Genomic DNA, 17,236 nt, shown 5'->3' with positions numbered 1-17,236 from the left:
TTCTCTCTCATGAAAATCAAAACAAAAAACCTCTTTTTTCAACTTTAAGCCAAAAATTCATCCTCATAACTTTCTTCACATCTCTCTCTCTCCTACTGACTGGTTCCTTCCTTTTTTCTATTTCCTTCCTAAAAGCATATTTTGAAACAACTTTTACATAACCTCCAAATTAGATGAAATTATTCTTTTTAACAAAAAATATACCGTATGTCTTTTTACAATTTTTCTCACCAAAAATGCATCTTACTTTCCTTGTATACTTTGCATACAGAATTGTTTCCCTTGTTTCTATTAATTTTAATTACATATATTAATTAGAATTTTTAATCCTTACCAATTGTGAATCAGCATTCTGTAGACTAACGCCATTTCATAATTCCTAGAAATACATGGTTCCTCAAGTAATACTTCATGTTTATTAACAGACCCACATTTACTTAGTCTTTCTATAAAACTGGTGGCTGGTGGAGGATGCAAACCCTTGACCCTGGTGTTATCTACACCGTGCTCCAACCAACTGAGCTAACTGGCCAGCCCTTTTTATAAAATTGAACAAGCCAAAAATAAACTATGCTCAGCAATTAATGTTTCAGTATTCTAAATTATTTAGAAATGAGACATTTCATAATATCTATTCTTAGCTATAACATGTCTTTAAGATTAAGTTACTGAAAAAGATTTTTGAAATTATAAAAAGTTCATGTATAAACTTTTATTCCACTTCATCCACTTAATTTACTCATTTTTGACAATTATGCTCGAATTGTTCACTGAACAAAGCTAGCCATCATCTCAAGTTATGTTTTGATAAATTGGGCAAGTATTTAAAATAACACAGAAGCAAAAAGACTAAAAAGTTACCCATGATTCGTCCTCCTGTGGGAAAATAGCCTAAGTGATTCAAGAATAGCTTAACAGGGGTTGCTTGACTAACTTGTGGTGTGATAACCCCTGAGCTCTGTTTTGTCCAGGGAGTTTAAATCACACAGGGATTATCTCCTGAATTTTATATTCAGGATTATCTCCTGAACTTTATCTTATAGGGAAACTGTTTAACTGGTCTTTTTTTCATAGAAGAAAGGCAATGCAGACAGAGTTAGTAGATTGTGAATATTCAGGAGTTATGTCAGTTTTACCATCCTTGGTATGGGCAATATCTTGTATTTCAGACTGTTTAACTCTATAGCCTTTGTCTTCTAATTTAGTTCAAGGAAAAAAACAATACTCTGGGGAAGTCTGAATGGTCTTCATGAAGGCCATTGGAACTCCAAATCACTCTTGGTGTAATTTGCCCATTAGCTTAAAAATGTTCATGAGAATGGATGGACCATAATGTTTGAATATCCAGCTGGCTGGAGTCCCTGAAGAGAGACTATCTTGGCATGCCTCAGAATTTGGGGGGTCCCATTATGTTTCTTATTAATCATTCAAGAGCAAAATCCAGACCCTCTTCCAAAGGCAGCCAAAGAAATATTTAACATAACAGTTGGGGTGCAACCCACATTTCTGTCCAGTCATATTCTTGGCAACTCCCAACCTTTTGGTTGGTTGACTAAGTTCTCAGGACAAAAAAACAAGACAAACAGGAAAGCAGTAGCTGTCCACAGGAGGGAAACGATCATTAACAAATGGGTACCCCAAAACTAAGATTATTCAGTTCTTTAGAAATTAAGGATTGCATTTTTATGTTGGATCTTGGGTCTCTCAGGGCCAAGATGGTTTGGCTCTGAGAGCCCCTTGACCAACTTAGCCAATGATTTTCCTTACCTCAGCGGGCAAGAAGAGAAGAAATGAAGAGGATAGATACCTGTGAATTCTAAAAGCCAGAATTTGCCCCTGCAGTAATAACTACTTATTACAACCACTGTCAGTTGCCTTTAAATTGCAGTCCTTGCCTACGATTCCTCAGCTACTGCAAACCCAAAAGTCATATGCCTCTCATGGCACAGACTAACCCTTGATACCCCAAGGACAAATGTTCTCTCACAGAATTAACCCTGGATTTGAATGCCAAAAAGATCGGGGGTCTCAATGCAAACTGCAGAGCCTGGCCTGAGAGGAAGTACAACTACCCTCGGGACTTTGTGAGGAAGACAGATGACCATTAATGCAGGGTTAGTGGCATCTCTCCTGCATTCCTCAAAGGGTCTCGGGAGTTATTAGCAGTCTCCCTCAGGTCCCTTTGTTGGTCATCAGATCTGCCAAAGGACAAAATTACAACAATTTAGTTTAAAGATCTTAACTGGCTTTATTTTCAATTCTAGAATCAGGCAACACTTCATTCCATAAAAATAGAATGAGTGTTCTGATGAGCTTAGCAGAGAAGAAAATTGATTTTTTTTTTTTTATAAAGATGACCGGTAAGGGGATCTCAACCCTTGGCTTGGTGTTGTCAGCACCACACTCAGCCAGTGAGCAAACCAGCCATCCCTATATAGGATCCGAACCTGTGGCCTTGGTGTTATCAGCACCGCACTCTCCCACCTGAGCCATGGGCCGGCCTAGGAAATTGATTTTAAAGACAGAGAAGGGCTGAAGAAAACAGAAACAAAGAATAAAAAGTGGATTGTTTGTTTAAGTTACTTTCCTTGTAAGGTGGGAACAGGGAAACAGAACAAAAAAGAGGGGCCGGCCCGGTGGCGCACTGCTTCAGTGCGCCGCTTGGGAGTGTGGCGGCACTCCCGCCGAGGGTTCGGATCCCACATACAGACCGGTTCCCGCTCACTGGCTGAGCGAGGGGCGGGCGCAGCACCGAGGGTTGCGATCCCGTTGCCGGTCCCGGTCCGGTACGGGCGCGACACTGAGGGTTGCGGTCTGTTACCAGACATGAAAAAAGACAAAAAGGAAAAAAAAAAAAGAACAAAAAGAAATAACTGGTTAATTAATATCTGGTTACTTCAGGTTACTTTTTGTTATAAGGATTAAAGACAGAGGGAACTTCATTATCATGCTGATTGAACTGGCCTGTTTGGGAAATTAGGCTGTTATCTCTCTCTCCTGATTTCTCAGAAGGTCAAATAACAACTCCGTTTTGGTTTGGTGATGTAGAACCTCAGCACAAGTGACTCCATTTTGATCTTTGGTCTGTTGGGGCCTAGTGCAGGAGCCTAGTCCAAAACAATGGCCTCCTATAATTTCTGCTTAATGGTATGCATAACCAAGGCCCATCTTACCAGTGATGGTAAACCATATTAATTGTAGGGCTCAATCCAAAGGTATTCACTTCGCATCTCCAACAAACATGAAAAAATATGCTTTTTCAAATAATATATTCCCACGGCTTCCCCCAAGAATCTGATATGGTCTCCATCTCAGAAGGGTGGTCCCGCCAATTGAAGATTACTGGTTTACGAAATCACCAAAAAAGATTACAGTTTAAGGATGGAAGTATTTTATTCCATTAGTAATTTAGTATTCCTCTTCCCAACCCTCAATTACTCACAGATGTTGCACTTAATAGTTTTCTCTGGTGCTTTGTGGGTTCCTTTCAACATGTTTACAAACTGCTCTGGTCTCCTGGTTAGGTGGTATTCAGGAGACCAACACTGGGCTCAAACCCAGTTTCTTGCTGATAATTTCTTGGTCCTAACACTGAAGCCAAATCTTATCAACTAGCATTTAACCTAATCTTACCAATAACAGTTTAACTAGGGACTTCCAAAACCTGTACTATGCATGTGTTTGTGGTGTGAATTGCAGTCTACTTTTTTTTTACTACTGACAATAAATTTCAAGGGTCCTGGAAAAAACTGCATGTGATTTGGGCCCAGTTGTTTAGGTAGCCTGAGGGAAGCCCTCATTCCTGTTCATCAAGGGTGGTGTCTGATTCCCACTCCTCAAATTTATGCACTACATAGAAAGCCTTTAGAAACTCATTAAAGTCAATGCTTCCATCTTGGTTGAAGTCCATTAAGCTGGCGAGCTCATCAACTTGGGAATCATCAATATGTTCAACATTGTAGTGAAGACTGAAAAGTCTCCACATGGCACGAAATTCTTCCATGGAAATCAGGCCTAAAACAATATAAGAGAAGGTTGTAAGTGTTCATTTTAAGACCCACCTAAGAGAAGAAGGGAAGCCACAATGACAGAATAGGCCCAATTAGAAGCTCACTAACATGCCTGACCATCAAGACAAGAGAAGATCATAATTAAAAGAAACAATGTGTCACTTTCAACTACCAAGAGATCCTGAGATTATTCTAAAGCCAGAATGAGTAAACAGGAAAGAAATGGGGAGAGGACTGTGGACTGTGGGACTAAATGTGGTAGAGAAATGACAGGATCTAAAAGTCTAAGGGTAAGGGACACAGATGGAGTGCAGACAGGACAGCATCATCAAAGCAGAGGAAGAAGACACCCTGGGAGTCAATAAGAAGATTGCAAACAATGGTGCTGCCTTTTTTATAGGCAATAATTTACTTTCAGGTGTCAATTATTGATTTTTTATAATCAATCATAATAATATTGATGTTCAAAGGTATCTTAATCAACATCAATAATATTGATGTTCAAAGGTATCTCTGGTAGGGGATTATCTGATAACTTATTTTTAAGTTTGAAAATAAGTAATTGCGCATCAAAGCTAAGCAGAAAATGAGTTCCATAGGCCTCAGTCCCAAAAACAGAATCAGAACTCTAGGAATGATTTTTATTGCTAGGAGTAACTAAGATATTAAAATGGACAGTGAATTATATTTTCATCTATGCTGGTGATTTATAACAGGAGCTATTCCAGTTTGACCGATGCCTACATAGGCTTTTGTAGAACTCTATGGTCTTGAATAGTTTGTGGCCAAACTAAAATAACAATAATATTAAACATGAGTTTATTTTTTCCCCTCAAGTGTCATCAAGTTTGGATGAAGAATGAGATAGATAAAAACAAAGTTCTGATTTCAAAGAAATGGACTAGTCTTTGCTTTCCACTACTACTGAACTAATCAGAGTTCATTTACCTGAGTGATCAGAGTCCATGATATTAAATATGATTTGCAGGTCAGATCGGTATCTGTACAGAGTTTCAACTAGAGTAGACTGAATCTAAAATAAAGATTTTTTAAGTGTTAAAACATAGAATTAATGACACAAATAAATTTTAGAAAATGTAACAAAAGCAAAACATCACCACCAATTCAAATTATGTGACTTAGATAGAAATTTTAGTCTCCAACCTTTACTTTTACTTCCCTTCTCTCTGCTCTTACTTCTCATTGTCCCTGCAAATGATCGCCCAAGTCCAATAAGCTCACTTTCAGCTCAATGTTATAACTAACTGTTGATGAGTTGTTAACTAATAAGTACTAGGATCTGATAACTCTCTGGGGTATTACCATTTTAATAAGGGAGTCTACACTTTCAAAATCATCAAGGCATATTCTGGGTCTTTTCAGCAAGTCTATACACTCACAGTTTAATAAGGAATACATTAAGTATTTTAAATGGTGTGTTGTATGAAAGAATGAATGTCACATCTGCCCTTCTGCTGGACAGCACTTGAAATGAATTTGCTTGCCAAAGCTTTTTCTTTTTACCTGTCCTTAGAACACACAAATTTCCTGAACAGATCAAAAGGTACCTGGGAGATTTCCCTTCACCCTTTCCTACCTAAGACTGCCACTCCCATCCATTAGATGATGCACTCCCAAGTTTCCAAAGGACTAAGTTGCTCTTATAGGTTGTCCAAAGGATGTTTTGCCCCAGCTAGGTTTTAGCTGGGGCTATGTTTCACTTGCCTCTTCCACAGGTTTTTCAATGTGGATATTCTGGAAGCTGGACATGTAGTCAATATTTCCATCTTCGTCTGTCTTTACCAGATGTGAACTCAGAGACCTCCATGGTAAATTCAGCCCCAAAGTCTTCTCCATGGAAAAAGCCCACTGGGTCTTAGACAGTTTTCCTAACAATAACAACAAAGCCCATATAATTTGCTTATACAGTAATTTAGTAAAAAAAAAAAAATGCAACCTCCTTGGCAGAGCCAGTAGGCTGCCTGGGGTTTTAAGGCCTCAGGGCCTGCTGCTCTCCTAATTTATGATTTATCCTTCCTGGCCCCACTGTCCTGAGGGAGGAATAACTAAAGAAAGTCTTTAGTATTGCCCATAATGTCACATGTAAGAAATCAGACTTTGGGTATTAGATTTTTTTTCCCCTTTTTCTGAGTAACAAAACAAGGTATGCTTATTTTAGATTTGAAAACACAAAAGAATATAAAGAATAAAATATTTACTTTTATTTTTAATATGTTGATATATTAGTCACCTGTCATTTTCCCAGCTAATATCTTTTTTCCTCTAATATTATACATTATTTTTCAAGCTATGAATATTTTTATTTTTTCTGATTATTAAAGATATGCTCATTTTAAATAATTTTGAATATACAGAAAACATGCTATTATATTTAGTCTTTTTTCTATGTATATAAACATGTATATACATAAATGTATATATTTTTTCTCTTTCTTAAAATCTAATCAAATATGCATTGTACACTAGCAGATGTTTTATATACATGTATTGCATATGACAAAACACACACACACATTTATTCTAATTTGTTTTTTTACTTAAAATAAATCAGAGACATCCATCTATGTTAATAAACATAGATCTACATCATCGTTTTAATGGCTGTCAAACTATTCCATTATCTCCTTAGGATCATTCCTAGGAGTGAAATTGCAAGATCAAAGGGTATGCAGCTTTTTAAGCTTTTGATATATATTGCCAAAATGCTTTCAAGAAAGAGTCTATCCATTTACATTCCCACTAGACAATTCTGCCACATATAACTCTGTATTTTTTTAATTGGAGTTTAACATACAGAAAAATTCACAGAACAAATACAGAGCTCAGTGAATTATTACAAAGGGAACACTTGTATAACCACCACCAAGGACAAGAAATAGAACATTGCCAATATCCAAAGGCCCTCTTGTGACCCCTCACAATTACTATCACCTTCCACTTTCCCAAGGAGGGCCACTATCTTGATTTCTAACACTGTGGTTTATTTTTTCCCTTTTTTTTTAATCCCTATACAAATGAAATTATAAAGTATATATTTCAGGGGGAGGAGGGGTCTGGTTTCTTTTGCTCTATACTAAGTTCATGAGATTCAGCTATATTGTTCCATTTAGCTGTAGTGTCTTCATTTTCATTGACATATACTACCCCTATGAATATTCATAGGTATGAATATTCACAATTTGTATATCCAGTGTACTATTGGTGGACACTAGGTTACCTCCAGTTTGTGGCTATTACAAACAGTGCTGCTGAGAACATTTCTGTACATGCCCCTTTGGTGCATCTATCTACTCATATTTCTGTTCAACATATACCTTGGAGTGAAACTGCTGGATCATAGGGCATGTGTAATGTTCAGCTTCATTTGATACTCTAGTTTTCTGAAGTGGTTACACCAATTTAGACTTTTACCAGCAGTATATAAGAGTTCCAGTTGGTCTACATGTTTGCCAACACTTGATATTATCAGCATTTTTTCATATCAGCTGTTTTAAGGGATGGGTAGTAATACCTGATTGTGGATTTAATTTGCATTTTCTAGATGACTAAAGAGGTGGAGAACCTTTTCATATATTGGCTATTTGGATATCCTTTTTGGTGAACTGTCTATACATGTCTTTTGCCAAGTTTTCTACTGGATTTTCTTTCTTTTTCTTACTGATTAGTAGGTATTATTTATATCTTCCAGATATGAGCCTTTTGTTAATTACGTGTGTTGAAAATATCTTCTCTTATTTGGTGGCTTGACTTTTGTCACTTCTTTAAAAATGTTTGATGAACAGAAGTTTGTAATTTTAATGTAATTAAACTGACCACTCTTTTCCTTATGGTTAATAATTTTCAGTACTGTTTATGAAATATTTGCCAGGCCCAATGGCATAAATAAATTTTCCTGTCATATTCCAGAAGCTCTGGTATTTGTCTTTCATATTTATATCTACAATCCACCTGGAGCTGATTCTCTTATACACTGTGAGCTATCAGCTGTTTCTATTTTTATATGGATATCCATTTGGCCCGGGATCATTTATTGAAATGACTGTCCTCTGCCCACTGTTCAGGAATGCCACCTTCAAGTGTACATATATGCATGAAATCTGTTAGGGGTTCTCTATTTGCTTCCATTTGTCTATACAGGTATCCTTGTGCCAATTCCATACTACTGTAACTACTGAATCTTTAGAATACATCTTGATATATAACAGGGAAAGTTCTCCCATCTTATCTTTCTTCAAGAATGTCTCAGCTGTTTTTGGAATTTTGCACTTCCACATAAATTTTAGATGCAGATTCTCAAGATTTACCAAAAAATCTCCACTTTGGGATTATGATTGGGATTGCACTGAACCTATAGCTCAGTTTGGGACGAATTTATATCTTGACAACTTCAACTCTTACAGTCCTTGAACACAGCAATATCCACCCATTTATTTTGGTCCTCTTTAATTTCTCTTAATAATATTTTAGAAAGCTCATATATCATTCATTAGGTTTCTTCCTCGGTACTTGATTATCTATTGTGAATGGTATCTTTTAGGATTTTCTTTATCTAAAAATTCATTGCTGGCTACTCCAGTTATCAATTCATTCCCACTCAATTCCAAAACTACTCTTCTTTGCCCTGTTTTGTGATACAGGAGTTGGACCTTATAAACATTTCTCCTCTGGCAGCTGGTATAATGTTAGGTTTTGTTAGTAGAGGGTACAGGAAGAATACTGCGAGGCATAGCAGGAGAAATAGCTTTTCTTTTTGTTTCTGGTATGCTTTGCTTCTTATTTCTACAGCACAGCATGGTTACCAGAGATGTGTGAGAAATGCAGTGGCACCTACCCTCTAGTGAATTTCACTGACACCACAGTGGGTGGCATCCTTGCCAGCAATGTGTGAGAGACACAGTGGGGCACAGCCCAAAAAGAGTTTTGCTGGTACTCGAGTGGGTGGCTCTATCCTCTGCAGTCCTGGCCCACTAGCTGGAGACCAACTCTGACTTGAAGCACCTCAGCGAACTTCTGCCCTGTCCAGTGGGCCGCAGCCACATCCTCTCCAGTGAGGTCTGAATCTCAGACTTCGTTAGGCGTAGGGGACTCTCCCAAGTTTGTTCCTTCTTTGAGCATTCTCTCTCAGCCTTAGAAATAGTAGTTCCTCCCTATACTTGCTATTTCTTATATTCTTTAGAGTTCTCTTTTATCTCTTTTAGTAGTTAATCACCTTTCACTAGTTAGTAATTCTTTGTATATTAAATCTCCCTGTTCAAATCTGTATCCTGTTATCTTCTGACTGATACACTAGAATATGGAAATGCAATCAATTTCTGTGTACTGACCTTGTGTTCAAGCACTTGCTAAATTCATTTATTAATCCTAATAGTTTTTCTGTGCATTTGTTTGGATTTTCTATATACTCAACCATGTTGTCTATACATAATGACACTTTGCCTTATTGTACTGGTTAGCATCCCTAATACAATGTTGAACAGATATCTTGATAGTGGACATCTCTATTAGTTTCCTATTGCTTCTGTAACAAATTATCACAGGCTTAGTGGCTTAAAATAACACAAATTTATTCTCTTAGTTCTGGAGGTCAGAAGTTCAAAATCGGTTTCACTGGGCAAAAGTCAAGGTGTTGGCAGGGCTGGTTCCTTCTGGAGGCTCTGAGGGGAGGATTTGTTTCCTTGCCTTTTCTAGCTTCTAGGGGTTGCCTATATTACTTGGCTTGTGGTCCCTTCCTCCATCTTCAAAGTGCATCAATTTAATATGTGCTTCCATCATCACATCACCTTCTCCTCTGACTCTTTTTCCTCCTATGTCCCTTTTATGAGGACAGCTGTGATTACATCAGGCCCACTTGGATAATGCAAGATAATCTCCCCAGGTCAAGATGCTTAAATTAATCACATCTACAAAGTCCCTTTTGTCACTTAAAGTAACATTCACAAATTCTTAGGATTCAGATGTGGACATATTGGAGGGCAGGGCATTATTCAGCCTATCACAGCATCCTTCCATCATCCCCAGTCTTATAAGGAAAGGTTTCAACATTTCTCCATTAAGCACACTATTTTCTATAGGCTTTGGTAAATGTCCTTTATGAGATTAAGGAAGTGCATTTCTATTCTTAGTTTTCTAAATGCTTTTTAAACCGTGAAATACATCAAATCATTTTTTCTTATTTGAAGAGAATTATATGACTTCTTTAATTTTGTAAAGTGGTGAATTACACTGATCGATTTTTCAATGTTAAAACAACCTAGAATTCCCAGAATTCCTAGAATAAACCAAACTTAGCTGTGATATATTAATCTTTCTCTAGTATTCCATTTGGGATTTTTTTTTTCATCTGAATTTACAAATGAGATTAGCCTTCAATATTCCTTTTTCATAATGTTCTTAATGTTAGGTTTTGGTATCAAGGTTATGCTGACCTCCTAAAATAATCTGGTAAGTGTTCCCTCTATTTCTGTTCTCTGGAAGAGTTTGTGTAAGATTGCCTTTATTTCTTTCTTAAATGTACAATGGTACTTCAAAAAGTTCATGGAAAGATTTATATTCTCTTTTAATTCTATTTTTCCATGAAGTTTTTGGAAGTACCATCATATATTGTAAAGGCTAATGAAGCTGAGTGCAGAGCTTTCTTCATGGAAAGTTTTAAAATTTCAGATTCAATTTCTTTAATAGTCACAAGGTTGCTCAGATTTTCTACTTATTTTTGTGTCATTTTTTGCAGGGAGGGTGTGTATACATACATATTTCAAGAATTTGTCCATTCGATCTGAAGTTTCAATTCATTGGCATAAAGTTTTCTATAGTGCATCTTATGATCTTTTTAATATTTGTAAGTCTGTAGTAATATCCTCCTTTTCAATCTTGGCAGTGGTTATTCATGTGTGTGCACATGCGCATGCACGCCCTCTCTTTCTCTCACCAGCATTTTATCATCCTTACCAGTTTCTCCAAAGAACCATTTTTCTTTCACTTTGTTGATCCTACTTTCATCTTTTAAAATATATGCATTTAAGGTTATCAATGGCTCTCTAATTTGCATCCCATAAGTTTTAAAATGTTGTATTTTCATTATCACTCAGTTTCAGCATTCTAATTTCCACTGTGATTTCTTCTTTGATCCGAGGATTATTTAGAAGTGTATTTCTCATTTCCAAGCAAAAGGGGGATTTTATGTTTACCTTATGTTACTGAGTTGTAGCTCAATTCACTATGTCAGAGAATTTATTCTGTAATGTTTCCAATCCTTCAAAATCCATTGAGATTTACTTTATGTTCCAATTTATGGTAAATTTTTGTAAATGTTCCATTTGTGCTTGATGAGAATATTTACTCTGAAATATTAGGTGCAAAGTTCTATATATGCCTTTTAGGGAAAGTTTGCTAATCTTTTGTCTGTCTGTTCTTTTAGTTCCTGAGAGAGGACTATTAGAATCTCCCACAATGATGGTAGATTTTTCTACTTCTACTTGTTCTGTCAATTTTTGTTTTACATATTTTTGAGGCTATATTAATAGGTGCTACACATCTGGAATAGATTCAACCAGAATAATGAATATTTTATCATCATGAATTATCCCTTTTTATTTCTATTAATGTATACTTCCTTAGAGTCTACCTGTCTGATATTACTAGAGCTGTTCCAGCTATGCTTTTGTTAGTGTTTTCATGGTATATCTTTAACTAAATTTAACTTCCAATGTTTTGTGTATATGATTCCAACATCTATTGACTTCTTCTGCAACTGTTAAGAAGTGTACTAGTCTAATTGTTGTCTCTTTGTAGCAATGTATATTTCCTCGCTGCCTGCTTTTAAGATTTTCTCTTTTCTATTGGTGCTCTATAGTTTCACCCCAAGTGTGTATAGTTGTGGATTTAATTTTATTTATCCTGTTTGAGAATGATTGTTCCGTTAACTTATGAATTTGAGTCTTTCATAGTTCTGGATAAGTCTCAGGCATTATCATGTCAAATATATTCTCTATATTCTTTCCTCCTGGTATCCTGATTAGGTGTACGTTAAACCTTGTCATTTTACTGTTCATAACCTTAATCTCTCTAATTCTTTCTTGAGCAGTGTCTAACCCTCTGTTTAACCAATCCATTATGCTTTTTTTTATTTCAACAAGTATATTTTTATATCTATTTGGTTCTTCTTCAAATCATTTTCAAATGTATGTTAGTGATTTCATCTTTTACTTCTTTAAACATTTCTTACCTAGTTATTCTATATTTGGTATTTGACAATTCCAATATCTGATGTCCTTGGCGAACTAAATCTGTTATTTATTGTTCCTGAGGACTCTCACTCATGGTAGCTTGTCTCCTTGTTTGTTTGGTAATCTTTGGTTGTGAGTTCATGTTGGTTGAGCTTAATCTCTGGATACACTAGTGGCCAAAATTAGGGGTGCCTCCCTGGAAGATGAATTTGCATTTGCTTGCCAGGAGTCAGGGAGTATTACAGACTTAGGACTACTTTAGACACTTTGAGGGTCCAGACTTAATGTGGAAGTCTCAAATTCAGCTTTTTCATCTTTCTACTATACAGTTTAGTCTCAGGACTGATTGTTACGCCAGTATTAGCATTTGCTCCCAGGACAATCCAGCCTTTTGTGTTTGCTTGCTGTGCCATGCTCCTATGTGTGGCTTCAAATCCCCTTTCATGAGGAGTGGAGATGCAGCCAGGAAGGAGATTTACTTTACTGTGAGGCTGGTAAATGCATTAAAATTCTGCATCCTCCAGAACCTAGCTGTTTCTTAACAAAAAAGCTATCCAGAGTGTCTAGTCTGAAATACTACCAGAAAAGAGGTCTAATTCAGGGTTGTTGCTGGTTTTTTAAGTTGAAAGATTATAAAAGAGAAATATACCTTTTAAAGTAAATAATGGATTATATTTTGTTTTTATATCTATTATTTCTTTCTAGGAAAAATAGAAAACTGAAATCTTAAGTAAGCAAAGAAAACTGATCTGTATGTAACCAGGTATGTTAAATGGTAGGCATTACATAATTTTATTACCTGATTTAGTGTAGTCTTGAAGTTGGAAAGCACGAATAAGGTCAGTTTTTTGTGCAATTATTCTCTCTCTTAATATTCTGATGGCACTGCATTCCATGGCATCCACCCTATGTTAAGAAAACAATCACTAGGTGAAAGTTATATAAATCATCCTGTAGTGTTTCATTTTAATGTGCTATTTATCACTCACCAGTGTCCAATTTAAATGAATTACGTAAATTCACACATACTATGTTACTAGATGGTGAATGTATGCATATATTATATATATGTGTATGTTCATTTTGTGAAATTTTTTAAAGGATTACAAATAGTATTTTCTTTTGGATTTCATAGATTCACATGAACAATTATTTGAAAAGCAAGAAAAATAAAGAGGAACTTACTATTCCAGATATTGAAATTTACCATTAAGTTACTGAAACAAAACAACAGGTATTGACACAAGAGAAGACAGAGATACATGAACAGAAAATAATAGAAATTTCATAAATATATCCAACTATATATGGGAACAATATATATAACAACAGAGGTATTACAATTCCATAGAAAAGAACATTTTTAAAAAAATGGTGCTACCATAGTTGGCTAACCATCTGGACTTAAATCTCTACCTCAGACCATTTACAAAAATAAATTGAAATTAAAAAGGAAAAGAGGAATAAAATAGTCATTATATATATACATATATACACACACAGCTATATATAGCAATACATATATATAGATAGACATAGATATAGCAAAATGGCAGCTGTAGATCCAACCATATCAATAATAATATCATATGCAAATGGGATTAATAATCAAATCAAAAGGCAGAGATGTGAGACTGGATAAAAACAAAACAAAACAAAATCCAACTATATGTTGTCTACAGGAGACACACTTTATTTTTAAAAACACAAAGAGTTTGATAGAAAAATGACAAAAAAAGAAATACCATGCAAACAGCAACCATGAGAGCTAGAGTGGCCATACTAATAGTAGACAAAATAGACTTTAAGACAGAAACTGTTACTAGATATAAGAGTTAGTAACTTAAGACAATAAACAATTATAAACATATATGAACCTAACAACAGAGCCCAAAAATATATGAAGCAAAAACTGACGAAGGGAAAAATACACAATTCAACAATAACAGTTGGGACTTCAATAACTACTTTTAATAATGGATAGAACAACTAGGTGGAAAATCAACAAGGATATAGAAGACTTGAACAGCACTCTAAACCAATTAGAGCTAACACATATGTATAAAACAGTCAACCCCAAAACAACAGAATATACATTCTTTTAAAACATTCTCCACAATGTAACTGATGCTAGGCCATAATATAAGCCTTAACAGATTTAAAAGAATTAATATCATAGGAAGTATCTTTTCTGACCACAAAAGAAATAAATTAGAGATTAATAACAAAAAGAAACTTGAGAAATTCACAAATACAAGGAAATCAAACAACAGAATCCTAAATAACCAATGGGTCAAAGAAGAAATCATAAGATAAATTAGAAAATACTTTAAGATGAATGAAAATACTGGCACACAACATCCAACAACATAAAACGTATATACACCATGAGCAAGTGGGATTTATTCTAGGAATGCAAGGTTTGTCTAATGTCTGAAATCAACCAATGTAATACATCATATTAATAAAGAACAAAAACCACATGATCATCTGAATAGATACAGAAAAAAGTATTTGACAAAATCAAACACTCATGAGAAAAACACTCAATAAACTAGGCATAGAAAGGAACTTCCGCAACCTGATAAGGGTGTCTGTAAAACTACATGGTTAATATCATACTTAACAGTAAAGAGAGTGAATGCATACCTCTTAAGACCAGAAAGAAAACAAGGATATTTGCTCTCACCAGTTTTATTCAATACTGTACTTGAGGTTCTAACCAAGACAATTAGGCAAGAAAAAGAAACAAAATGCATCTAGACTAGAAAAGAAAAAGTAAAACTATCTCTATTAACAGATTATATAATCTTGTATACAGAGAATCTCAAGGAATCCACTAAAAATTATCAATAAACTAGTTCATCAAGACTGTACAATACAAGATTAATATACAAAAATCAATTGTATTTCTATACACTAGAAATCAACAATCCAAAAATATAAACAAGAAAACAATTTTATTTAGTATAGCACTAAAAAGAATAAAATACTTAGAAATAACTTTAGCAAAATAAGTCCAAGACTACTACACTGAAAAGTACAAAACTTTGTTGAAGGAAATTAAAGAGGACCTAAATAAATAGAACAATATTACATGTTCATGAATTGAAAGACTTAATACTGTTAAGATGGTGATAGCCTTCAAATTGATCTATAAATTCAATATAATCCCTATCAAAATCCCAGCTGGCATTCTTACAAGTTTACAAGCAGATTCTAAAATTCATAATGAAATGCAAGGAGCCCAGAATAGCCAAAACGATCTTTAAAAAGATGTATAAAATTCAACTGACATTTCCCAAATCTAAAACTTACTACAAAGCTACAATAATTAGGACGGTGTTGTACTCGTATTAGGATAGACATATAGACAAATGGAATACAACTTAAAGTCCACAAATAAATCTTTACCTTATGGTCAATTGATTTTTGACAAGTGTGCCAAGGCAATTAAATGAAAGAAGAATAGTGTTAATGATTATTCTTCATTAAGATATCATTAAGATAGATTAATGATGCCAGGACAATTGGATATCCACATGTAAAAGAATAAAGTTGCACCCTTACCTCATACCATATGCAAAAATTAACTTAAAAGGTATCAGAAACCTAAATGTAAGAGGTAAACCTATAAAACTCTTACACGAAATCACATCCTTATGACTCGGTTAGGCAATGGCTTCTTAGATACAATACTAAAAGCATAAGCAACAAAGGAAAAAAACAGATAAATTGGACTTCATCAAAATGAAAAACTTGTATTGCAAGCAAATGGTATCATCAAGAAAGGGAAAAGACATCCTGTCAAACAGGAGAGAACATTTGCAAATCAAATATCTAATAAGGACATGTACACAGAATATATAAAGAACTCTTACAATGATAAAAAGAGTAATAACTCAATTAAAAAGGGAAAGAAGAAATACATATTTCTCCAAAGAAAATATACGAATGTCCAATAAGCATGTGAAAAGATGCTCAACATTATTAATCAGCAGGGAAACACAAATCAAAACCACAATGAGATTCTACCACCTCATACCCACTAATAGGGCTACAATCAAACAGATCATAACAAGGGTTAGCAAGGATGTGGCAAAATGGAAATCCTCATACACCAATGGTAGGAATGTAAAATTGTCTGGCCCCTTGGGGAAAAGCTTGCAAGTTCCTCAAAATGTTAAACATAGAGTTATCATATAAACCAGAAATTCTACTCTCAAGAATATGCTCAAGGGAAATGAAACATACATACACACAAAAACTTGTCCACAAGTGTTCATAACAGCATTATTCATAATAGCCCCAAGGTGGGAATGACCTAAATGTCCATCAACTAATGAATGGATAAACAAAATGTGTTATATCCATAAAATGAAATATTAGTCAGCCATAAAAAGGGATGAATTACTGATATAGATTACAACATGAATGACCTAAAACTTTGCGCTGAGTGAAAGAAGCCAGCCATAAAAGACAACATATTGTGTGATTCCATTTATATGAAATGCCCAGAATAGACAAATCCATAGAGATAGAAAATAGATTAGTGGTTGCTTAGAGCTGTGATGGAAGGAGGTGACTGGGAAGTGACTGCTAACGAGTATGAGCTTTCTCTTTAGGGTGCTAAAAATGTTAAAAAAAAATTAGATAATGATGATGGTTGCATAAATCTGTAAATACACTAAATATAATTGAATTATAAATGGGACATTTAGGGGCCGGCCCGGTGGCGCACTGGATAAGTGCGCCGCTTGGGAAGCGCGGTGGCGCTCCCGCCCGAGGGTTCGGATCCCACATACAGACCGGTTCCTGCTCACTGGCTGAGTGAGGCGCGGGGGCAACACCGAGGGGGCAACACCGAGGGTTGGAATCCCGTTGCCGGTCCCCAGTCCGGTACGGGGGCAACACTGAGGGTTGCGATCCGTTGCCGGACACGGAAAAAGACAAAAAGACAAAAAAAAAAAAAAAAAAAAAAAA

At 35.4% G+C, this 17,236-nt stretch overlaps 1 protein-coding gene across 1 annotated transcript in view; it reads right to left on the bottom strand.

The window, feature by feature from the left end:
* Window positions 1-3,687: 3,687 nt before the first annotated feature.
* Window positions 3,688-17,236, bottom strand: part of PPEF1 (protein phosphatase, EF-hand calcium binding domain 1) — a 117,235-nt gene continuing 103,686 nt past the window's right edge. The window contains exons 16-19 of the mRNA XM_008579852.1: window positions 13,053-13,159; window positions 5,736-5,899; window positions 4,959-5,043; window positions 3,688-4,014 (exon numbers count right to left, since the gene is read on the bottom strand). Coding sequence (XP_008578074.1) covers window positions 3,797-4,014; window positions 4,959-5,043; window positions 5,736-5,899; window positions 13,053-13,159 — 574 coding nt within the window. The 3' untranslated portion in view covers window positions 3,688-3,796. The remainder of the gene's footprint in view (window positions 4,015-4,958; window positions 5,044-5,735; window positions 5,900-13,052; window positions 13,160-17,236) is intronic.

The sequence above is a fragment of the Galeopterus variegatus genome, unplaced genomic scaffold (genome assembly GCF_000696425.1).
Source record: "Galeopterus variegatus unplaced genomic scaffold, G_variegatus-3.0.2 Scaffold82, whole genome shotgun sequence".
Lineage (NCBI taxonomy): Eukaryota > Metazoa > Chordata > Mammalia > Dermoptera > Cynocephalidae > Galeopterus > Galeopterus variegatus.
This window is presented reverse-complemented; position numbering and strand designations above follow the sequence as displayed.